Source organism: Vombatus ursinus, unplaced genomic scaffold (assembly GCF_900497805.2).
Source record: "Vombatus ursinus unplaced genomic scaffold, bare-nosed wombat genome assembly UNPS02014779.1, whole genome shotgun sequence".
NCBI lineage: Eukaryota > Metazoa > Chordata > Mammalia > Diprotodontia > Vombatidae > Vombatus > Vombatus ursinus.
Window position 1 is genome coordinate 58,564,840 of NW_020954557.1, and position 26,544 is coordinate 58,591,383.

The 26,544-nt window shown below is 38.6% G+C and overlaps 1 protein-coding gene across 1 annotated transcript in view; it reads left to right on the forward strand.

Moving 5' to 3' along the window:
* Positions 1-11,281: 11,281 nt before the first annotated feature.
* PLA2R1 (phospholipase A2 receptor 1) overlaps positions 11,282-26,544 on the forward strand; it is a 166,545-nt gene continuing 151,282 nt past the window's right edge. Inside the window, exon 1 of the mRNA XM_027866204.1 lies at positions 11,282-11,527. Within this exon, the coding sequence (XP_027722005.1) occupies positions 11,389-11,527 (139 nt within the window). The 5' untranslated portion in view covers positions 11,282-11,388. The remainder of the gene's footprint in view (positions 11,528-26,544) is intronic.

The following is a 26,544-nucleotide window of genomic DNA, read 5'->3' on the forward strand; positions in this document are numbered from 1 at the left end:
AGTGTCAAGTGTTTGGTCTGAGTCGTATTTGAACTCAGGTCCTCCTGACTTCAGGGCTGGTGCTCTATCCACTGCGCCACCTAGCTGCCCCCACTGAGGCTGATTCTCCCTCGTCTAATCTAATTCTCTATCTTTTAACCATTACCAAATGTTTTTGATGACTACTGCTTTATAATACAGTTTGAGGTCTGGAAGTGACCTTCTTCTTCATTCCTGCCTTTAAAAAAATTTATTTCCCTTGATATTCTAGCTCTTTTGTTTCTACAAATGAATTTTGTTATTATTTCATTGAGTTCTATAAAGTATCTCTTTGATGGTTTGATTGGTATAGTATTTAAACTATAAATTGATTTTGGAATCATTGTCATTTTAATATATTGGCATGGCACAGCCATGAGCATTGCATATTCTTCCATCTATTTAAGTTTCTTATTGTTTTAAATGCATAAATGTGCCAAGCTATTTCCTAGCCCAGGAAAGTTTCCCTAATCTCCCTTCAGGAGCTCTCCCTCTTAAAATTATCTCATATTGAGCTATCTTCAAATGTTGTATCACCTCCAGTAGAATATATGTTCCTTGAGGGCAAGGTCTGCTTGGGGTTCTGTTATTGTATTTCCATTGCCTGGAATAGTTCTTTGGATGGATTAGATGTTTAAAAGTTTTAGGAAGGAAGGGAGGAAGAAGGAAGGAAAGAAGGAAGGAAGGAAGGAAGGAAGGAAGGAAGAGAGAGAGGACTAAGTAGTCAAAATGAATGACAACAAAAAATAAACTTGCAATTTTACAATTGGCAGAGTTTACATATTAAGCTCTCCAGTTGCCCTGAAATATTTCTTTATTCTCTCCATTTATATATTTCAGACAGATACTTCTTTATTGGACATTTGCGAATAAATTGTTTTTTCCCAAGCAGGTGAATTGTAATATAAACTATTATGTAGGAAGCTAGTAACTAAATAAATAGTGTTCTTATAATGTAGAGCTAGCACTTTGTTTTGATCGTTTGTTACTCATCTAAACACCTCAAAGCCCTTTAAAAAACCTATTGCCTAAAATCAGAACTTTTTTGCTGCCAATCAAAGGAAATACTAATAATATAGAAGAAGCTTTCTGAGTTCTTAGTACTTTGTCTACTCTAATATGTGTAAATTGGTTGGCTCAAGCTCCACTCTCTCCAGGCCAAGCCTATGACATTTCTCTCCCTCCATTACATGCAGGGGTATGCTGGCAGCAGCTCGTGCAGCTGATTGTTAAACTCTCATTGTAATCACTTATACCTTGGATATTGGAAAATGCCAATAGATGTTTTCTAGGGTTTTCTAGTACTCAAGGGATTAGAGACTTTCTCTGCCATTGGTTGGAGACTCTACCAACCGTGTGGTTTTAGGAGTCTAGCAACTAACGCCCAGTTCTCTTTAACCACTTAACATGGTTAGATTTTACAAGGGGCAGCTAGGTGGCACAGTGGTTGGAGCACTGGTCCTGAAGTCAGGAGGACCTGAGCTCAAATCCGGCCTCAGACCAAACACTTGACGCTTACTAGCTGTGTGATCCTGGGCAAGTCACTTAACCCCAATTGCCTTAAAAAAAATAGCTTTATTTTACAAAGTGATATTTACTTTAAAGATATAGCAAAAAAAAAAAAAACAACATAGAAACATTTACTCCCAATTTCTCTGAAATATAACACCCATCTCCCTACACCACATTGATCTAGGGTTTAAGAAAGAAGACTAGGCCCATTGTTTAGCTGAGTTCCTACTTAGCAGTAATCCCACTGAGTTCAAGTCAAAAGCCAGCAGTGCCAGAGCTGGCTTCTCCTGGGTTTGTGCCCCAACCCTTGCTCCTCAAGGATGTGCTGCTAGGCTGGCAGCAACACTTGACCTGGATTCTTAAACTGATGAATCCCTGTGGCTCAAGGATCTAGGTCAGAGATTCCACTCCTAGAACCTAAAATGAAAAAGAATGAGTGAAGGAAAAAGCCAAAGACCCAGACCTGCTTCTCAAGGTTACAAGGGGCCTAAAGGTGGGGGAGGGAGAAAGGAGGCCCTAGGACCCTTTCACCCAATAACATGGCATAAGTAAAGAAGTCATTCATCCTCAAACAAGAATGTAGCAAAAAAAGCCCCAATGATGCTCAGGTGGCTTAAACATTAGAAGCAGGTCTCCCAGAATCTTCCAAATGGGTGAGTCATCTCAGAAGGTCTAGGCAAGTGCCAAACCCCATCACCTACATATGACCCAGTTCTGAAACACACACACACACACACGCACACACACACACACACACACTTAACAAGCTTCATTTAAGAAGGATGGAGGCAGGCCTCTGTCTATAATTTTTTACCTATTTTCAATCTCTCCCTGGTTTTATTTACATTATCTCTTCCTACTCTGACATTAGACATTTTGGAACTTTCAATCATGAATTATAATTTCAATCAAGAACGTTAAAGTTGGAAGAGATCTAGGAGAATATGTCATCCAAACCCCTCATTTTACATATGAAAAAATGGAGGCCCAAAGATATGAAATTATTTGTCTAAGTGGGGTTCTTGACCTGTGGTCCAAGACCTATTTTTTAAAAAGAATTCTGATAACTCTGTTTCAACATAACTGGTTTCTTGGTAATCCTATATATTTAAAAACATGATTTCAAAGAAGAGATCTACAGACTTCACCAGACTGCCAAAGTAGTCCACGACATAAAAAAGGTTAAGAATTCCTGGCCTAAGGTTACGTAGCTTATTTGTGGCAGAGCTCAGACTAGAACCCAGGCAAAGACATGCTGGAGCAAGCTGTACTAGCTGTATCAATAGTTGCAGAAAGCTGATTGTTAAATTTGTGTATAAGTATTTACACCTTGGAAATTGGCAAATGCTACAAATTAGGGTTTGATTTATTGTTTTTGATTGCTATTTTGATTGTTATTGATTTATTGTTAAAATATTGTTAAAACAACAACTAAAGAGTCTGATACTCAAGGCATTCCAGGAGCACTTAATCTGTGCCAGGTACTGTGCTAAAGGCTCAAGATACAAATAGAAGTGAAATGAAAGACAGGTCCTGCCCCAGGAGAACTTATATTCTTTTTTCTTCTTTTTTTTTGCTAGGCAATAGGGTTAAGTGACTTCCCCAGGGTCACACAGCTATGTGTCTGAGGCTGGATTTGAACTCAGGCCCTCCTGACTCCAGGACCAGTGCTCTATCCACTGCACCACCAACGTGCCCAAAGAGCTTACATTCTAATGGGGAAGACAAGACCCAAGAGAGAGCTAAAAAGTGGAAAAGGGAAGGGAAGGTCCCTCCATCGGGTCATGGTAGTGAAGTCCAGAGGATCAGAAGCACAACCAGGAGGGGAATGAAGAATGGTCTGCCTGGTTTCCTCCCCCAAATAGAGGCTACAGGAGAAATTCACCAGCGGGAAAAGGGAGACAGCATAGCAGAGATTGAGAAGGCCTCCGGTGCTAAGAGAAAATCCAGGGTGAGATAGAAGCTAATGCGTAAGGGGGAGCCTAGAAAGTCAAGAGCAGATCTGGAAGAGGAATGAATGAAGGACTGCCAGCCTGGGCCCCTCCTCAGCATCTTCAGATAGTTAAAAGGTTGTCATGTGGAAGAGGGATTAGATCAGGGTGGGGCACCTGCGTCCTCGAGGCCACATGTGGCCCTCTAGGTCCTCAAATGCAACCCTTTGAATCCAAACTTCACAAAACAACGTGAAATTTGGATTCAGTCAAAGGACAGCACTTGAGACCTATAAGGTCACATGTGGCTTCGAGGCCACAGGGTCCCTACCCTTGGATTAGATCACATAACTAAGAGCAATGGTAGAAATTACACAGAAGCAGGTTTGCCATGTGAAGTAGTAACTTCCTTATCACCTAAGGCATTTAAATGAAGTTAGTTCACCACTTAACTGGATGGTGTGGGAAGAATTCTTCATTAGCATAAGGCTTGGGCTGCAATCAGGGGTGGGGAACCTGCAGCCTCTAGGCCACATGTGGCCCTCTAGGTCCTCACATGCAGCCCATCCAGTTCCCCACCCCTGGTAGATGACCTTTGAAGTCCCTTCCAATTCCAAGACTCTATAATCTCTCTTAAGTTTTGTAACTCTGTTTTCAACAACTGGAGAATAAAATTGTCCATCCAACTTAGGGGAATTCTTGTTACTCATATGAATGAAAACAAGAGTTAAATATTAATTTATAATGCCCGGCCCAAAAGATAAAAAAAAGAAAAGATTATTGTCCCTTCCAAAATATATTTTTTACTCATTGGGCTAGATACTTCCCAAGTCTCTTCTTAAGTTTAGACTCTAGGGAAGTTCAGTAGATTTTTCAAAGCCATCAGAATATCCTTTGGCTATTTCTATTTATACAATATGGTTCCTACTACAATACTTGAGAGCAAACCCCTAGGTCATGTTTTATATAGCTGAAGGCCTTTCCTAGGCCTCTGCATACAGCAGGGTAATAAATGTTTATTGAACTGCATTTTTATTGCCTTGACCTGACAAAGTTAATGCTCCCTCCTAGACTCCTAACTTACTATCCGGGAGTGGCTTGTCTTTGTTTTAAGGTCTAGTGATAACTCAGAGATGCTCTCATTAAGGGACAATTCAACTAGATTCACTTAGAGGCCATAGATTATAAAGTGAACAATGCCAAACTGCCTTGAACTGTGTTCCTTTATAAACTAGTCAATACAGAGCCCTCTCTGTCCTTCTTGCATGGCATTCAAGTCTGTGTCATTCTTAGTCATCTCTGGAAGGACTTGCTCATACATGCCATGCTCCAAGACAAGGCAGAATTGCTAACAATTTTTATTGGGATCTGTCACCACAATAGTCATATCAATTAACTCTTCTCCTGTATGGTAATAAAAATACATAAATTTAATTAAAGGAATTTATTTCTTGCTACCAAAAAAACCAGAGGCAGTAAGTGACTGACAACATAAGGAACAGCTAACAGAGAAAAGGAATTAAAAAGAAGAATAAGGGATAAACCTCTAGTGAAAAAGGGCTGTGACAACTATACAATAACATTCCTACCCAGTTCCTGAAAATTTATTAGATAACTAGTAAAATGGGTAAATCACAATCGAAGCTAACACCGCATCTCCTGATATAGCCCCTTTACTTATCACTAATCAAGAACAACAATAATCAGCCATTTGCCAATGCCTTGTCAAAATTTAAATATGCTAAGTCAGCAGGCACCATCTTCCTGTGACAAGATGGCATATATTTTCTGGGTTCTCCCACACACTACATTTCTATCCCTCTAGGATGGGAAATAGTGCTATAAAGCAATCTTCTTTCCCCAGACACAGGGATTTATCATCTCCCTTTTGTGGTCCAGAATGTGGCTCTGACACTAGATATGTGACCTAGAATAAGTCATTTTACTTCTCAGAGCTTCATCTTCTCACCTATAAAACAGAAGGGAATTAGGCTAATAAATCCCCAAGGTCGCTTTCAGTACTAAACTCTATGACTTCCGATGATCCTTTCTGCACAGTTTAGCATCTAGAATCAACTGAGGAAGGGTGGCATTTACTGAATGCTTGCTGATTCATATTTAAGAAATAAGTTTTACCCAATTTATTTTCAGATGTTATTTTGTGCCTTTTTCTTAGTAGCATCTTATGAGCCTTAAAGTATGATACAAACATGAGGTATTAAAATCTTCAGGTTTTTCCATTTGGCACTGGTTAAAAAATACAAATCAATCAGTGAAATAGATTAGCTTCATGGTATAGGGAAGCAAAAGAATGTAGTAGCCTAGTCTTTGATAAACTCAAAGACCCCAGTAACTAGGGAAAAGACTCATTAAACTCAGAGCATGCCCATTAATGGGGAAGGGCTGAACAAATTATGGTATATAAATATAATGGAATGTTATTGTCCTATAAGAAATTATGAGAGGAATAGATTCAGAGAAACCTGGGGAAAATTGCATAAACTGATGCAAAGTGAAGTGAGCAGGACCAGGAGAACAATTTATACAATAGGAATATTATGAAGGCAACTTTGAAAGACATAACTCTGATCACTGCAATGACCAAAGTGATTCCATGAATTATGCTACCCACTTCTTAACAGAAAGTGATGAATTCAAGATGACACATACATTTTTAAACTTTTTTTTTCTTGATTATTCATTTTTGTTGCAAGGGTTTTGCTTTTATTTTTCTTTTTTCCTTTTCATTTGGGTGGATGAGAGACCAAATAAATGCTTGTTTAAAAAAAAAAAAGAAAAAAGAAAAATCCTCAGAGGTTTTTTTTTTTTAGAGAAAGAAAATAGATTTATCAAGTGATACTCTGAGTTAGATGAATTTCTTTTTTTCTTTCTTTTTTTTTGCGAGGCAATTTGGGTTAAGTGACTTGCCCAGGGTCACTTGGGCAAGTGTCTGGCTTGAGATCACATTCGAACGCAGGTCCTCCTGACTCCAGGGCCAGTGCTCTGTCCACTGCGCCACCTCGCTGCCCCCGAATTTCTTTTTTTAATTTTTATTGAATTTTATTTTTTTCAATTAAGAAGCATTTATTTTCTCTTCTTCACACACATACCTCCTTCCCTCTACACACACACACACACACACACACACACACACACACACACACACACACACTGAAAAATAAAGAGAAAACAAAACCTTATAACAAATACTCATAGTCAAGCAAAACAAATTTCCATATTGGCCATGTCCAAACATATATTTTGAATACATCACCTCCTTAGGAAGTGAATAGCATGCTGTATCATCATCCCTCCAGAGACTGAATTGATCAGATTTCTTAAGTCTTCAAAGTTGTTTCTTTCAAGTATTGTTTACATTGTTCTCAAAAAAAGCTAAGTAGATAGATGATAGGTAGATGGATAGATAAATGGATAGATAGATGGATGGATGGTTCTCTTGGTTTTGCTCACTTCACTTTGCATCAGATCATATAAATCTTCCCAGGTTTCTCTGAGTCTATCCTTTTCATCATTTCTTATAGGGCAGCAATATTCCATTATATTCATTTACCATAATTTTCAGCCATTCACCAATTAGTGTCCCCTTAGTTTCCAGTTCTTTGCCACTACAAAAATAACTGATATAATATTTTGTGCATAATAGTTTAAGCATGTTTCTTCCAGTAATAAGAAATTAGGAAATAAATACTATACTAATAATAGTTTGCATTCATATAGTGCTTAATTAAATTTAATTCAGCAAACATCTACTAAGTATCCATTGGATACTAGGTGATATGAGAGACGTAACATTTTTATAAAACATGATCACTGACTTGAGTTTCTTTGAGCAAGTCTAGTGTAAGGAATGGATTTATTACACAGGTAGAGATTACTAGAATAAAAAATAGAGGCAGCCTGGTGTACTTGACAGAGAGCTGGTCTTGAGACCAGAAGACTTGGGTTCAAGTCCTATCTTTGCATACACTGGCTTGGTGACCCTGGACAAATCATTCAACCTATTAGTGCTCTAGGCAGCTCTCTACAACCATAGATTACAAAGGCAGTGCCAATGGACACTAGTATATGATGTTTCCCCATGTCTGGGGTTCCTTATACCAATGAAATCACAGATCCAGTCCCATCTCTAAAGATAATGTGTTAAGTTTATTAGAGAAGTTCAAAATGCTTTGTGAGTCCTGGTGGAGGAAATCTCAGCATGGTATCATGGTATCACGGATTCGGAGACAAAAGAGTTAGGGTCTTACGTTAGCTACTTACTACCTATGCGACCTTTGTCAAATTGTTTCCCTTTTTTTTTCCTGTTTCCTCATCTATAAAATGATTGGGTGGGAGGGAAGGGGGAGAAGATGATCTCTTGGGTTCATTCCAATTATAAACCTATGATCCTAATAGTTGTGGGTGAGGAAGGAGTACGAATAGTTTAGGGATTAGTGAGCAAATAAACCATCCCATGTATAAGCAATGCCATGAACAAAATCATGGAGGCCAGAAAGCAGGACACACATGTGGGAAACAATTTGTAGCACAGTTTGGCTGGAATATAGATAGTGTGGGAAGGCAGTTTGCAGCCAGGTATTTGGAAGACCAGGCAAAGCTTTTCTCTATAGGCAAGAGGGGACCATGTTTTGAAAAGGGAGGTTGCCAGATCTATGTATGAGGAAAATTCAATTTAGCAGTGGTAAGGAATGAGATAGGCAGGACAACATAGTGGGTTGCTATTGTAATGATCAGGATGAATGGTAATAAGAATTTGTACTAGGTTGGTGATAGCAAGAATAGAGAGAAAGGAACAAATGGGAGCGACTTTATAGAATTGGAATGGCTAGAACCATGTAATTGATTAGATATAAGAAGTGAGGGGTCATAAAATCATATGTTGGAGCTGGAAGGGACCTTAGAAGTCATCTGTTCAATCCTCTCATTTTAAAGATGAGGAAACTGAGGCCCAGTACCCTTAAATGACTTGATCAAGGTTCACTAGGTGGTAAGTGGCAAAGCTGGGATTTGAAGGAAGAATCAAAGGTAATAAAATTATACATTTATGTCACTCTGTAAGGTTTTCAAAGCAATTGACATACATCATTATCTCCTTTGATCTTGACCAGTAGCTTGTAAGCTCTTTGTGGGCCTCTTTTTATATCCCTAAGTGCTTAGCACAGAGCCTGGCTCACAAAAGGTGCTTACCAAATGTCTGTTGATTGATTGATGCTTCATCTTTGAGGTGTGTGCTACTACCACCATTTTACAGATGAGGAAAATGAGGCTCCAGAAGATTAAGTGACTTGCCTAGGGTCACACATTTGGTAACTACAGGGTTGGATTTGAACCCAAATCTTCCTGATTCTAAGTCCAGCAGTCTATATGCTACAGAGCACTGTTTCTATATTGTTGTTTGTCCTTTTTAGAAGAGGACCATTAACATGATGTCTTAACTCGCCCATGAATTGGACTGAAATGAGGCAAAGCTGCACAGTCTTCAGCTTCATTTTCTCTTCCAGAGTCATTGAAGTTCAGTGGCAAGACACCAGTCAAGATGACTGGTGGTGGCCTAGGAAGCAGTGGATGACCTTGGTGTCTGATATCTGACCAAGCTCTAAGCACTCCATAGCTCCTGCTTCAGGGACCTTCGGGATCCTTAGAACAAACTGTTCTCATCTGCCCATTACACCAGAAGTCTTCATATGCTTGGGGTAGACATCCCCCTAACTCACTCACCGGGATTGAGTTGTTGTTTACCCTTCAACCTGGTTTAACCTGTCGGAGGAGATGATTTTACTGGGGTGTGGCAGCTGCACATGCTACTACTGCTTCTTGGAGCCGCAGGTGAGAGAGAGTTGGGTGAATCAGATGGACACTAAAGATGGTGGATGAGCAGCCCTGAAAAGGGCTTGGCAAGCCCTCATGCCAGAGGTGCTACTCCTCCCTTAACATCCTATACATCCCACTTCTATATTAACATGGTTTCAAACATAGGAGTCTGACTGAATAATAATGCATTTAATAAAAATTACAAAGTCAGAGGAAGAAGCAGATTTTGACAAAAAATATAAAGCGGCTTCCAGGTAGATGTGAGTTTGGAATTGAGAAGAGAGGTCGGGTTAAAGGTAAAACTTTGGGAGTAGTTTGTATAAATTGTATAAAGAGGGAGTAGTTTGTATAAAGAAGAGAGGTCAGCTTAAAGGTAAAGCTTTGGGAGAAGTTTGTATAAAGGTAAAGCTTTGGGAGACAGTGTATGAGACTGCCAAGAAAAAGGATGTAGAAAGAGAAAAGAGATGAACCAACCTTGAGGTATAGGTACTGTAAAGTTATAAGAAGTCTGCAAAGAACACCAAAAAAGAGTTGTTAATAAAATAATAGCTAGTATTTATATAGTTCTTATTATGTTCAAGGCACAGTCTTAAGTGCTTAAAAAATTTTGTTATTCAATCCTCACAAGAACCCTGAGAGGGGCAGGTAGGTGGTGCAGTGGATAGAGCACCAGCCCTGGAATCAGGAGGACCTGAGTTCAAATCCAGCTTCAGACACATAACACTTACTAGCTGTGTGTGACCCTGGGCAAGTCACTTAACTCCATTGCCTAATTAAAAAAAAAAAAAGCAACCCTGTTTTATAGTTGAGGAACCTGAGATACACAAAGGTGAAGTGACTTGTCCCGGATCACACAGATAGTAAGTGTCTGAGGCTGGATTTGAATTCAGGTCTTCCTGACTCCAGATCCAATGCCACTGAAGCTGCTTAACTGCCAGGGTTAATATATGCATGATGAAGGTACAGTTTCAGGAGGCCAAAGAACAGGGTATCAAGGAGGGGATTGGTAGAGACCTAATCATATGCAAATATGTGCTCAATAAACACTTCCATTCATTCATTCACCCTAATCTAGCCTTCAGGAAGGGATACAATTAAGGAATACACACAAAAAAAGTGAGGATGATTTCAGCGCAATGGAGTATAGCTTCCTCAGGTTTTTTTGTTTGTTTGTTTTTTGGCGAGGCAATTGGGGTTATGTGACTTGCCTAGAGTTACACAGCTAGTAAGTGTTATGTACTTGAGGAAGCATTTCAACGTAGGTCTTCCTGACTGCAGGGCCGGTGCTTTATCCATTACATGTCTCTTTTTAGCACAGATGAATATGTTACAAACCCTGTAAAGTTACTCTATAAATATTGACTATCTAGTTGAAAGATCTCATTCTCAAAGTGTGTGTGTGTGTGTGTGTGTGTGTGTGTATGTATGTGTGTAAGAAATACTGCGGGGCCACATTCTAAAGTAGTACTCCAGGAGTTTCAATCAGGAAACATTCTTGTGTCCCAGGAGCGGGGCAATAGGGCTTTGAGTGGACTTGGGTTCAGAGTGGAGCTCAGTTTACCCTATTCACCTCTAGGAAGGAAAGCTTGGGACTGAGGGAGGTAGGTGGCTGGGGAGTTAGGACCTGGAGAGGAGAGAGCACAGGGCTGCTCCTGTCTGCACCTCTACTCTCTTCTCCACCCCAAAAACCAAGAATTTTTGGGATGGGATGGGATAGGCAGTTGACCCACTTCCTCTTTCTCCTCCCTTCCCAAGCTGGAGAGGGTAGGGCGGGGAAAAAAGTTTATGACCTTTTAGTACCCTAGTACTGAGTTGGTGGGGGCGGAGAGAGAGGCGTGGATCTCCTCCTCCTTCAATCTGCCTGAGGGTGTGAGTAAGAGGGGTGTGAGTAAGAGGGGTGTCTGGATTGAAGGTTTAGGGAAGGGAAGACGAGGAGTGGGAGTGGGGGGGGGGGCGAAGAGGGAGGAGAAAACGCAGAAGGGAGTTGTCTGCTCTGCTCCCGCTGTTCGGTGCGGGGCTCGCCTCTCCGCTCTTCTGGAAGTGTTTTCCAGTTGTGGCTGAGCTAGAGTATAGCAAGGGGGGAGGAAGCGGTACGATGTCGCGGGAGAGGAGTTACCAGTGGTTAGCGTTGCCGCCGCAGCTGCCCCTGCTGCTGCTGCTGTTGCAGGGGCAAGGTTATAGCTGCCTCGACGAACCCTTAACGCTGACTGAGGAGCGGGTCAGCGAGTTGCTGGGTAAGTTCAGCCAAGTAGCCCAGGGTGGTAATCGGATACCTCGCAATGTCGCTGGGGGTGTTGAAGAGGACAGGAGAAATATGGGGGGAGGGAGTGTGGTAAGGAAGAGATTTGGGAAGGGACTTGTCCACCTTGTTTTGGGTGAAAGAAAGGAAAAAAAAACCTTTTCCCTCTTGCAACTGGAGCTCAGATTGGGTGGAGGGTTGGGCAGATGCACAAGCTGATGGGCCCTCATCCTGCTCAGCCCCGCCCCTTCTCTCCAAGCCACAGAGGGGACACTTGGCTTGTTTAGGGAAACTTTTGCTTAGCTGCTTCTAAGAACTGGGAGTGATCTAAGCATTCCTAGATGAAATCAGAGCTTCACTTTTGGATGTGAGTTTTAGGCGAAGCAGTAGGGGATCAAACTCAGAGTTTGGGTTTGGAGAAAGAGGAATCTGTATCCTATTTGGGAGAAAAGAAAAAAAATGAAGTCGTGACTGTAATTTTATGGTAGAATCTTATCTGCCCCACGTGTGCCACCAATTCGATGTGTGACCTTAGGCAAGTCACGTATCTGTGCCTCTGTTTTTTGTCATCTGTAAAATGAGGAGCTTAAATTACATTATCTCTAAAGTCCCTTTCCTGCTTTACAATCTGTGAAACCTATGAAATCTAAGTGTCTATAAAGATGTGTCAGTTCATGCCCGCCGGCATGTAGATATGAAGTAAGGCAATCTTGCGTTGATATTTCTTGGGAATCAAACTTTCTCTTCATCTCTTTTGCTTCTCCCACTGCAAGAACTAGGATTTGAACAAAATCCCTTGGGCAGGGCAGCTGTTTCAGATGCTTAATCTCTTCCTAGATTAACTGTGCCCGGTTCCCTGTCCTGCACCTCGTATATTTCTCTCACTTCTCTTATTCAAAAATTCTGGCCCTTCTTACTAAGTGTAGCCATCCTATATATTCTTTCTAAGTGTAGCCATTCCAGCATATTCCCATATGTTTCTTGTCCTGGGTTTAGGTTAATAGAAGGAATCCCACAATTGCTTAAATCTGTTCTTTTTACATGCTTTTGATGAGATGGGGTTGAAATGTGGTGCATTGCATCTGTAGTCTGGGGCCTCCAAAAATAGAGGCTTTACCTCTTGCTAATTACGTAACTGGGCATTCTTTTTCATGGCAGTCTCATAAATTGTTATGTACCTTTATACAAACTACTCCCAAAGCTTTACCTTTAACCTAACCTCTCTTCTCAATTCCAAATTATGTAATTTAGGAGCATTTCCTAAGAGCTTTGTAAGAACCCAGCACAGTGCTAAACTCTGGAGATAACAATTAAAAAGCAAAAACATTTTCTGCCCTCAAGGAGCATATATTTGTATAATAATAGCTACATTTTATATAGTGCTTTAAGGTTTGCAAAGTACTTTACAAATCCTCTCATTTGATCCTCTTAAGAACCTCTGAGATAAAAGTTATTGTTACACCCATTTTGCTGATGAGGAAACAGAGGCTGAAAGAGATTAAGTGATTTGCCCAGGATTTTACAACTTCTGAGGATTTGAATTCAGCTCTTCCTGACTCCAAATCTGCTAATCTATGCACTGAAGCACCTAACTGCCTTCTACTGGAGGAGATGTGTACATAAACAGTCACATATAAATTACATACAGAGTAGGTAGAAATAACCCTAAAAGCTTTGGCAAGTTAATCTATAAAATGAAGGTTCCTTCCAGCTCTAAATCTTTGGTTCTTTAAATAGGCATAACCTGCCTGAGCTCCTTAATGAGTACCTAAAAACAAGGTGCTAAGCAAAATGATGTTTGGGGAGGAAGGGAATTCCTTAAAAGCAATGTTAGAGAGATTTGCAAAAACAGTTTGTTTTTTAAACCAAACTTATGACTTTGTCAGTTTATGTCAGCTCTGGGTAAAGAGGTAAAGAACCTCTTCTACTAATGCAATTGGCATCTCCTCTGTAACTTATAGTACTGGAGTGTTGATGGGACACTGGTAGGTTAAGTGACTTGCTTAAGGTTACGTAGCAACTATATATATATATCATATATTACATATATATGATATATATATATACACACAAACACATACATATATACATACATACATGTGTGTGTGTATGTGTGTGTGTATAAAGAGAGGCTTGTAACCAGGTCTGTTTGACTGTAAAGTCAGCCGTCTATTCATTATGTCAAGATGAAAGGAAGGAAGGAAGGAAAGAAGAAAGGAAGGACATTTATTTAGTGATTTATATGTGCTAAGCACTGGTGATACCAACAGGAAAAAGTGAGATAGCCACTGTACCCTGGGAGCTTATACTGTAATTGAGGGAGATAACACATAAATGAAAGTTTATCTGCAGGGGGGTGTAGAAAACCTTGCAAGTCCAAAGTGTTTATCAGCTGAATGGGTGGCCTAAGGCCAAGGTTTTTTCCTTCGGTTACATGAATAAAGTTTATGGTAGTGCTGAGGGACTGCATGGCATAGAAATAGGGCAGATAATAGGTCCTGGAGGGAAGCTTAGAGGTAATAGGAAGGTAGATGGTAAGCCTAATGGTCCTCTGTCTCTCCTGAAGGAATGCATTTAGTGACTTCTATTTCACCCAAGCAGCCCCACCTGGGCAGCAGATGAGTCTGGGGAGGTGGGTAAAAGGTGATAACAATGCGATAGATCACTCAAAGGACTTCTTTTCCTGAACATTTGCATACCTACGGTATCCCAAACCTCTTAGTAAAGTCTTTCCACTGGACTTCTGGAAAGTCTTCACTAATCTCCCAAGGTCAGAGCAACCATGGAAGTAGCATTACATAATGTATAATATACTGTCCTATTTCAAATTGGTTGATCCCATAAAAATGTGTTAAATGGCTTTAAATCCATGACGCTATGGAAAAGTTAACCCAGAAGGATGGCATAGTCCTTTCTCACTAGGAGTTTAAAATATAATGCTCATTCCTTCTTTAGTAATTTAGATTTTTTTTTAATGTGATAGTTGTTCAAAGTTTTCAGTAGCCTAAACAGGATACACACAGAGCCAGCAGGACATAGGGTGAAAGGTTGGCAGTGAGGGTTACACAAAGAAACTGAAAATACGTGGTTCTGACTCTTTAACTAATTAATAGCACTTTTTTTTTTCTGACTGGACCATCTGCTTTCAGTGAGAAAATTCTTTCTACCAGTACAAATCTGTAACTACTTGACCACTTATAGTCTTACTTTCCTGAGAGGTTAAGTGATTTACTCACATAGGGTCATATAGGCAATGTATGTCAGAGGTAAGACTTAAATCCCTGTCTTGCTGACTTTTAGACCTGTTCTCTATCCACCACCACAGAATCACCAAATTTGAAAGCTGATGAAGACCTCAAAGGCCAACAGGTTCATAACCGAAAGGAATGTTTGCTATAACATACCCTGTAAGTGGTTGTCCAGCTTCTGCTCAAAGGCCTCCCAGGAGTGGGTACCCACCACTTCTGGAGAAAGCCTATTCTACTCTAGAACAATTCTAATTTCAAGAAGTTTTTTTCCTGATGTCAAGCATAAATTTGCCTCTTTGCAACTTCTGCCTATCATTTCTTTTCCCCTCTGGGGCCAAATAAAATGAGTCTAATTATTACTCCACATGACTTGAACATTCTATCTCATTCCCTCTAAGTCTAGTCTTCTCCACGGTAAATATTCCCAGTTCCTTTAATTGATTCTCATATGACTTGGGCTCAAGGTCATTTGCCATACTGGTTATCCATTCTCTGGATACTCTCTAGTATATCAATTCCTTCTTAAACTTGTGTCCAGAACTGGACACAGTACTTCAGATGAGGTCTGATGAGGGCAAAGTACAGTGAGACAATCACCTCCTTGTTCCTGGATGTGCCCTGTTTCTCTAAATGTAGCCCAAGATCGCATTGGCTCTTTTTGGCAGCCACATTACATTGCTGACTCATCTTAAGCTGTCAGTCCACCAAAATCTACAGATCTTTTTTTAAACAAACTGCTAATTAATCATGCCTACCTTGTCTTGTATTTTTTTTTTGTATCCAATTGTAAGGCTTTACTATTCAATGTCCTATTATTTCTATTACTATTGAATTTCATCTTATTAGAATTAGCACACTATTCAAGCCTACTGATATCTTTTTACATACTGATTGTCATACTGGATTAGCTATTACTTCCAGTTTTGTGTCATCTACAAATTCTATGACCTTGCCATCTTACCCACATCATTGTTAACAATGTAAAACAATTCGAGGCCAAACGTAGACCTTTAGTGTATTCCACTGGAGATGATCTGCTATGTTAAGATGAAATCGTTAACAACTACTCTTTGAGTTGCCCATGGTTGTATTAGAGCCAACTCTAAGGGAGTAAATGGGATGGGAGTAGGGGAAAAGGGCAGGGTAGAGCCAGTTGTTAAATTTCCAGTGTGAATATTTACACCTTGGAAATTAACAATCCCCCCAAATCAGGGGTTGATTTATTGTTTTGTTGATTCTCTAGACTTAAGAAAGTGTTGATAATATCAGTTAAACTTAAAAGTGTGTTGTGTCTACATTTTTTGTGTGTAGAAGAGATGATTGTTAAATATTTACCAACACACTCCAGAATTATCCAACCAGCTCAGGCTCTATCCCACTGTATTATCTTCTCTCTATTTTCTCCACAAGAATAGTATGATATTCTTTATCAGAAGCTTTGCTAAAATTTAGGTAGACTACATTTTTATCTTTCCCCTAGTTACTAACCCTGTCCAAAATGGAAATGAGACCATTCAAGCATGATATGTCCTTGATGGAGTTATGCTGCCTCTTTGTTGTCAGTACTTCATTTTGTAGGTGTTCACTAGCCATCTCATTAGTGATCTGTTCTAGAATTTTCTGAGGAATCAGAGACAAGATTGTTGGCCTATTGTTTGCAGATTCTATTCACTTTTTTTTTTGTTGTTGTTGCTTTTTTGGTGAGGCAGTCGGGGTTAAGTGACTTGCCCAGAGTCACACAGCTCGTGTTATGTGTCTGAGGCTGGATTTGAACTCAGGTCCTCCTGATTCCAAGGTCAGAGCTCTATCCACTGCGCCACCTAGCTGCCCCTCTATTCACTTTAAAAAAAAATCAGGCTAACATTTGACTATCGGGATTGGCAAGCTATGGCCAAAGATAATGTAACAACGGATTTCATCATCAGAAAGTGATCTTTCTCTATTTGTAACACAAAAGATAGGTTGAACCCTACTCACACACACACACACACACATATACACACTAATAATTTATAACTATGGGCATGTTCTTCTTATATTTATACATAGTCTCATGTTTCAAATAACTTCTTCAGTGCTATGGTCTTGAGGTGTCAAAGTTTGCTATAACACAATGTAATCTCCCTTGGTCCAGGGAACTTAAAGTCCAAAACTTTGATTGTCCATGGGTGGTCAATCTCTGGAAAACTGATCCACATTACCCAAACTTGGAAAAACTGATTTGTAAAGCAGAACTCTAGTTTGTTAATTTACAATTCTATGGCTACCTGTTTGACCTTGGGCATCTAACTTAATCTCTCCTGGCGCCTCTGTCACTATATATAAAACGAGAGGGTTGAACTAGACAGTCTCCAAGGTGGCTTCCAGATCATAGTCTATGATGCCATGATCCAAAGGGTGGAATGCTATGCTATATGGTGGGAAAAGGAAGAAAATATAAAATAGAACTGATCCTTGTCCTACTGAAGCTAGATAAGATAGCAAGCACAAATAACTGTAGTAGATGGCATTATCCATTGAATACATTAGGTGCTAAACAAAGTATTCTGTGTGGGAAGTCTGAAAAGAAAGATTGTTATCGACAAGGAATCATTGAGAACTCTTGAGCTTTGGCATTAAGTAGGAGTTTAACAGAGGAAAGCAGGATGTTTCAGTCATAGGGAGTAATATAAGTTATGGACGCTGGAAAGAACAATGACCTTTGGAGGAACGAGGAGTAGTTCACTTTGGCTGGAATGTATTGTTTATTAAGAAAAGCAGTGAGTGACCCAACTGGTAAAATGATGCCAGATTGTGGTCGACCTTGAATGGCCAACAAAGGAGTTTGAAGTTTCTTGTTGGGCAATAGGGACATACTGGAAAAGATTTCTGAGCACAGGGATGGCGTGATTAGATCTCTGTGCAAGAAAGTTTATTTTGAAATTGCATATTTTATTATGTAGTCTTCTTTTGCTTTTAAGCATATAATGGATTCAACATGTGACTTTAAAAGCAATCCTCTTTGCTTTATCTTCTTCAATCAGAGGATCTACTTCCTTTCCTCTTAAGTCTTTGTAGTCTATCTTTTGACCTCATCATTCAACTGAAACTGCTGTCCTCAAAGTTACTAATGATCTCTTCATTGCCAAATCTAACGACCTTTTCTCAATCCTCATCCTTCTTGACCTTCCTGCAGTCTTTGCCACTATCGGTCACCCCCTTCTTCTTGATACTCTCTTCCATGTAGGCTTCCAAGACATTACTCTCTCCTGGTTCTCCTACCTATCTGATTGCTCCTTCTCATACTCTTTTTACTGGCTTTTTATCCATGTTTTGTCCACTAACCATAGATATCCTCCAGTGATCTGTCCTGGGCCCTCTTTCTCTTCTTTCTGTATACTGTTTCACTAAGTAATCTCATCATTTTCCATAGCTTTATCTTCTATAGAGGTGATTTTCAGATCTACTTATCTATCTAGCCCTCTCCTTTCTCCTGATCTCCATTCTCACATCTCCAGTTGCCTTTTGGACATCTCAAACTAGATGATCCATAGACATTTCAGATTCAACATGTCCAAAACTTAACTTTTCTCCTAACTCAGTCTTTCTTCCCAATCCCCCTCTCTCCCCTGCCATCTTTCCCATGTTCATCCTATATTATAGAAAGTCTCTTGCTGGCCTTAGGATAGAGTGGGAAAAACACTCAGGGAAACAGGGTTTGAATCTCAGCTTTTCTCCTTACCACTAGTATGACATTGGACAAGTCATTTGACTTTCCTGTAACTTAGATGATTTCTAATCTGTCTTCCAACTATAAATACTATGGTCTAATAATTTTGGGAATGTGGAGATCATTGATAACTATTGAGAGAACAGTTTCACTTGAGAAATAATAATACTAATGATATTTATTTAGTACCTACTGTTTGTCAGACACTGTTAAAACACTTTACAAATATATCATTTGATCCTCACAACAACCCTGGGCAGTAGGTGCTATTAATATCTTCATTTTGTAGTTGAAGACTGAGGCAAACAAGGGTTAAGTGACTTGCCTAAGGGAACACAGCTAGTGAGGATCTGAGGCTGATTTTTTTTTTTTTTTTAGTGAGGCAATCGGGGTTAAGTGACTTGCCTAAGGGAACACAGCTAGTGAGGATCTGAGGCTGATTTTTTTTTTTTTTTTAGTGAGGCAATCGGGGTTAAGTGACTTGCCCAGGGTCACACAGCTTGTAAGGGTCAAGTGTCTGAGGCTGGATTTGAACTCAGCTCCTCCTGACTCCAAGGCCAGAGCTCTATCCACTATACCACCTAGCTGCCCCTGAGACTGATGTGAAATCAGGTGTCCCTGACTCCAGGCCCAGCACTCTATCCACCGTACCACCTAGCTGCCTCAATGAAGAAGCAACTTCTTTTTAAAAAATTTGTTTTCCAAATTTTTTTTAATTTATGGAATAAAATAAACATTTCCATAACATACTACAATAAAAAGATGATTGCACATGAAACTGCAAATCTGCTATACACAACTTGCTATTCCTTTCAAATATACATGTAAATTATCATGTAAAATTCTTTTTTTAAGCACTGTGCTAAGCTCTGAGAACTCAAAGATACTCTGGGAAAAGCAGTAGCAACTTTTGGTCTCTCTCCCACCCTCTGTCCCTACTTCCTCTTAAACAGTAGAAGTGAATATGTTGATAATTCAGAAGGAAGTCATGGTAATCATAGTTATTGACAAACTTTTTTATGGAAATGATCTATGTATACTCTTGAACACTATGTGTGCTTCTGTGTTGTTGTTTTTCTTTATTGTTTAGGCGTGTTCAACTTTTCATGACCTCATTTGGGGGTTTTCTTGGCAAAGATACTGGAGTGGTTTGCCATTTCCTTCTCCAGCTCATTTTACAGGTGAGTAACTGAGGCAAACAGAGTTAAGTGACTTGCCCAGGGTCACACAGCTAGTAAGTGTCTGAGGCCAGATCTGAATTCACAAAGATGAGTCTTCCTGATTTCAAGCCCAGTGCTCTATCCATTGTGTTGTCGAGCTGCCATACTTCTGTGTTACTTAGCCCCAATTAGTATGAATAATGAATTCCATTAAAAGGTTGTATTATGTGAAGTTATAATTATATGTAATTACATATAAATTGTGAGAGTTGGTTCTAGCCCAATGAAAATATTCAATGAAAATTTTGAATAATAAGAGACTTATTATTTGCATTAATTGGGACCTAGCTGAGATTTGGAACTGGAGTAAAAGTCATGATCAGCCCTATGCTATTGAATGACCTCCCTTTCATTGTGACCTGAGAATACATTTGGACCTGCCTTTAAATTCTCCCATCTCAGTAACCTCCTGGACTTCTCTTCTACTTCCTCCTTTCCTTACCGCAGCTTTTATAGCTGGTGCTTTGCTTCTCTGTTTGATGGGTTTCAACAGCTTTTCTAATCTCTTATTGCTGTTTCCCTGTAAACTTCATCTCTTTCTTTATCCTTGGTTGGTTTAGTAACTGTTGCTAGAATAATGGAAGCCCCAATCTAATGACTTGGAACACAAAATTGTGTTTTTAAAACACATAGCCAGGAGTGTTTGCTCCGGACTTTAGCCTCCCCACTGATATCAGATTTTCTGAGAAGTTTCTTTTTTTTTGCATGTCAATATTGGGTACATTTTCATGTAAATATGCAGAAATAAAAAAGTTGATAAGATGTATAAAGACTTTTAAATGTTTTTTTTTTCAAATGGAGGGTTGGGATAAATTTATTACGCTTCAGCTGATGCAAAAAAGGCAGGGATAGCAATCTCAAAGTTATGGATAAAAGAGATTTAATTAAAAGAGGTAAACAGGTTAGCTACATTTTGATAAAAGGTACCATTGACAATGAAGCAATATCAATACTGAACCTATATGCATCAAATATAATAGTATCTAATTTTTTAAAAGAAAAGTTAAATGAATTACAAGTAAAGATAGATAGGAATACTATAATAATATAATATAAAAAACTCCCTTTCTCGGAACTAGATACATCTAATCAAAAAATAAATAAGAAAGAAGTTAAGAAAATGAATAGAATTTTAGATTAACCAGATGTGATAGATATCTGGAGAGAATTGAATGGAAATAGAAAGGAATACACCTTTTTCTCAGTGGTTCATGGTCCCTTTACAAAGATTGACCACATATTAGTACATAAAAATTTTATGGTGAAAAGCAGAAATATCAAAGGTATCCTTTTTAGATCATAACATAATAAAATTATATTTAATAAGGCACCAAGGAAACAAATATTAAAAACTAATTGGAGATTGAACAACCTAATCTTAAAAAAAAGAGTGGGTTAAAGAGCAAATCATAGAAACAATTAATAATTTCATTAAAGAGAATGACAATATTGAGACAACATATCAAAACCTATGGGATACAGCAAAAGCAGTGATTAGAGGCAAATTTCTGTCTCTAAATGGATCCATCAATAAAATAGAAAAAAGAACATACTAATGAATTGGATATTCAATTTATTAAAAAAAGAAACTAGAAAAAGGACAAATTAAAAATCTCCAGTTGGGGGCAGCTAGGTGGTGCAGTGGATAGAGCACTATCCTGAAGTCAGGAAGACCTGAGTTCAAATCCTTGCCTCAGACCAAACACTTGACACTTACTTAGCTGTGTGATCCTGGGCAAGTCACTTAACCCCAATTGCCTAAAAAAAAAAATCTCCAATTGAACACTAAATTGGAAATACTAAAAATTAAAGGTGGGATTAATAAAATTGGGAATAAAAAAATTGAATTAAGAAATAATACTAGGAGTTGGTTTTATGAAAAAATAAATAAAATAGATAAACAATTAGTTAATTTGATTAAAATGTTTTTAAAATCAATGTCTTTTGTTTACATCAATAATTCCTGGATATAAGCCTCCTGCCACCAGAAATGAACTCTGTCTTGCAACAAAGAAAAATGATTGAACAAAAATTCACCTCTATAATGATTGCATTTCACAGTATAGGCAACATCCTGTCCCTAATGTCTGCCATTTCTCTGCTAAGAATAGGGAAATAGGTTTCATTATCAATTCTCCAAAACTGAGATTGTTTATCATTGTTTTTCAAAGTTGGGCTTCTTTTTTTTTTCACTTACATAATTGTAGGTATTTTTTTTTATAGATTGTTCTTGTTCTGCTTATTTCATCAGTTCTTCCATGTCTTCCCATGTTTCCTTGAATGCCTCATATTGATAATTGCTGAAATCACAGTAATATCTCATTACATTTATGTCCCATAGTTTGTTCAGTCATTAATAGGTACCCACTTCATTCCAAGTTCTTTTTTTATTTAGTATTTTACTTTTCCTCAATTACATGTAAAAACAATTTTTCACATTCATTAAAAAAAATTTTTTGAGTTACAAATTCTCTCCCTCTGTCCCTTGCAATTTGATATAGGTCTAACATGCACAGTTATCCAAAACACATTTCCATGTTAGTCATGTTGTAAAAGAAAACACAGATTAAAAAAAAAAGAAAAAGAAAGTAAAGAAAAAATATGCTTAAATCTATATTCAGATCCTATCACTTCTTTCTCTGGAGATAGATAGCATTTTTCATCACAAATACTTCATGATTGTCTTGGATCATTTTATTGCTGAGAATAGCTAAGCCATTCACAGTTGATCATCATACAATATTGCTGTTACTACATACAATTTTCTCCTAGTTCTGTTCATTTCATTTTGTATCCATTCATATAAGTCTTTCCAGGTTTTTCTGAAAGCATCCTGTTCTTTATTTCTTATAGTACAATAGTATTCCATCATAATCATATACAACTGCTTGTTCAACCATTCCCCAGTTGATGAACATCCCCTCAGTTTCCATTTCTTTGCCACCACAAAAAGAGCTGCTATAAATATTTCTGTACATGTACATCCTTTTCCTTTTTGTATTTTATCTCTTTAGCATATAGACCTAGTAGTGGTATTGCTTGGTCAAAGACTATTCATGGCTTTATAGCCCTTTAGGCATAGTTCTAAATTGCTCTACAGAATGGCTGAATCAGTATACAACTTCACCAACAGAGCAATATTGGTCATTTTCCTTTTCTGTCAAATTAGATAATCTTATCAGTGTAGGGTGGTAGCTCATGGTTGTTTTAATTTGCATTTAGAGCATTTTTTTCATATGACTATGGATAGCTTTGATTACTTCATATGAAAAATGCCTGTTCATATCCTTTAACCACTTATCAATTGAGGAATGGATCTTATTTCTTTAAGTTTGACTCAGTGCTCTATATATTTGAGAAATGAGGTTTTTATCAAAGAAACTTGCTGTATATTTTTTCCCACAGCTATCATTACTATGTATTTCTCTCCATCTTATTTTCCCCCTGTTTATCCTACTTTATCTCTCTTTTTACCCTGTCCATTCTCAAAAGTGTTTTGCTTCTGACTTTACCTCCCCCCAATCTACCCTCGTTTCTATCAGTCCCATCCCTTTTCTCTTACCCCCTTCCTCTCATGCTTTCCTAGAGGGTAAGATAGATTTCTATATCCAACTGAGTGGTATCTTATTCCTTCTTTAAGCCAATTCCATCAAGAGTAAGGTTCACACACTCCCCCCCCACCTCTCCCATCTTCCCCTCCACTGTAAAAGCTCTTTTGCACCTCTTTTATGTCAGTGCATTCTTCTTTTTCACCCTTTAATTTTATTTTTTTTAGATAATCATCCCATCATACTCATCTCACACACATTCCCTCTGTCAATGTATATTCCTTCTAACTGCCCTAATGAGAAAGTTTTTAGAAGTTGCAAGTATCATCTTCCCATGTAGGAATGTAAACAGTTTAACCTTATTAAGTCCCTTATGATTTTCCTTTCCTGTTTGCCTTTTTATACTTCTTCTGAGTCTTGTATTTGAAAGTTAGATTTTCTATTCACCTTTGGTCTTTTCATCAGGAATACTTGAAAGTCCTCTGTTTCATTGAATGGCCATTTTCCCCCCTGAAGGATTATACTCAGTTTTTCCAGGTAGGTGATTCTTGATTATAATCCTAGCTCCTTTGCCCTCTGGAATATCACATTCCTCCAATCTTTTTATATAGAAGCTGCTAAATCTTGTGCTATCCTGACTGTGCCTTCATGATAATTGAGTTGTTTCTTTCTGGCTGCTTGTAGCATTTTCTCCTTGACCTGAGAGCTCTGGAATTCGGCTATAATATTCCTGGGGGTTTTCATTTTGGGATCTCTTTCAGGAGGTGATTGGTGGATTCTTTCCATTTCTATTTTACCCTCAGGTTCTAGAATATCAGGGTAGTTTTCCTTGATAATTTCTTGGAAGATGATATCTAGGCTCTTTTTTGATCATGACTTTCAGATAGTCCAATAATATTGCTTAGATCACTTTAAAAAAACAGGAACTAGAGCTAAACTGTTGATGATCATGTAAGTAAGATTTGGAAATGACATTAGAGGTCATCCTAATCCAGGTCCTTCATTTTACAACTGTGTTGCAGCCCAAGACAAAAAGGAGCTGCCTGGATTCCTTCCTCTTTATTGTTTAAAATTTACTTTATTGTTTATTTTGAAGGCAATCTGGGTTAAGGGACTTACTCAAGGTCACATAGCTAATAAGTGTCTGAGGCTAGGTTTTAACTCAGGTCATCCTGATTCCAGGGCCAGTGCTCTATCCACTGTGCCACCTAGCTGCCCCAGTCCTTTCCTTTTTAGACTAGCCAGCTAACTAGAAGGGAGAAAGACCTTGAAGGATTTCTCCTTCGCTTCTGGTAACACAGTAGTGAAGCTACTGGAGTATGTATGTATTACACGGAGCATGGGCTATGTGTGCTCATGAGTACTTATATAGTATCAGAAAATGCTTTACATTTTTATAGGATTCTTATGTTTCTATTTTTTTCTGACACCTTAAGGGGGCAGGAATGAGTAGAGCAAAATATTTTCAGTGATAGAGGTTTACTTGTATTGTCCAAGAAATTATTATTTTCCCCCTTTTATACATAATATTTTTGGATTACTGCCTCAAACAAATTTTAATAGGACATTTCAGCAAGTTTTCTAGTGAGATGAAAATAATTAAAAATACCAGCTATTAGAGAGTAATAACAGAGTAGGAAGGGAAAAAATACCTTTATGGGAAAGGAATAGGAAATTCCCTAATGGTGTAACCAAGCACAAGGGAAAGAGAAAGTATTTAATTAATAAAATAAATTTGATAACAGAAAATCATGGAAAGAATTACATATATATAGTGGGTGTTGTCATTTTATTTTCTATTCCTTTTTGATTATTAAAATTCCTAAGAGAAAAATTAAAAGGCTTATCGTTTGTTATACAGTGACCTCCTATTAAGAGTCACCTAGGTGGCACAGTGGATAAGAGTGCTGGACTTGGAGTCAGGAAAACCTGCTTTCAAATCCTACCTCAGACATGTACCAGTTGTGTGACCCTGGCTAAGTCACTTAAACTTCAGTCTGTTCCCCAATATTAAAATGGGGATAATAATAGCATCTACTTCCCAGGATTGTTGTAGGTGTCAAAGGAGATAACATTTATATAGCACTTTGTATACCTTAAAGCATTATATATAAATGCTAGTTGTTACTATTATTAAATACAATCTCCTGTTTGGCACTTAAGCTCCTTACAGCCTGCCTCAAGTCTACCTTTCTAGCTTTGTTATGCATTATCTTCTTCATACATTCAAAGGTCCAGTCAAACTATCCTTCCTGCTATTCCTCACACACAGCATTCTATCTTCTACCTTCTTGTCTTTGTATGGGTGGTACCTCATACCCCTCCCTCCTCACCTCTGCCTCTTAAAATTCTTAATTGTCTACAAAATTTAGCTCAGTATGAGGTGTTTCCTGGTACTCCTTCCAAATGTTAGAGCCTTCCTACCCTCTAAAACTACCTTATATTTATTTATTTGTGTGTGTGTGTGTGTGTGTGTGTACATGTATATGTGTATGTATGTATATTTCTCTACCACAGACTGTGAGCTCCTTTGAGAACAGGGTGTTCACATCCACATCACTTAGTACTATGCCTGGAATGAATGTATTAGGTGGTTAATAGATGCTTGTTTGTTTGATCAACTGCAGAAAAGTTAACTCTTGCTCCTGCTCTTCAAAAGTCCACATTAAGCCTTTGTCAGAAGTGGCTGAAAGGGACTGCCACATTTTGTTTTGTTTTGTTTTCCTTAATGAAGGCAAAATAAACCCTGCAAATTTGCTCTAGGTAGGGCGTATGTAATATGCAACATCATATAGGCGTTAGATTTCATCACTTTCAGAGAATGTTGTTGTTTGTCCTTCATTCTCAAAGAGGACATGACATCAGAGAGGTGATGCCATGACGTGGAAGTGAATTGGATTACAGTGAGGGAGGGCTATGCAAAGTCACCAGCCTCACTTTTTCCTCCAGAGCCATCTGGGTCCAGTGGCTGGATATAGATCAAGATGACTGGATGCAGAGAATGTTAGAGCTAGAAGGGACCTTGGAAATCATGCAGGCCAAGCCTTTTACTGTCTGGTTGAAGGAACTGAGGACCAGGGAAGTGAAGTGACTTGCCCAAGGTTACACAGCTTAAGTTAGTGGCATGGTGGAGGCTAGAGCCCAGATATTCTGATTTCCAGTCTATTGTTCTTTTCTGCTCTTCTGATGGTAAGCATTCAGAATCAAAGAAACAAGTCATACGATCATAGTCTGTCTCCCCTTTCTCTTTTCTTCTTCTTCTTCTTCTTCTTCTTCTTCTTCTTCTT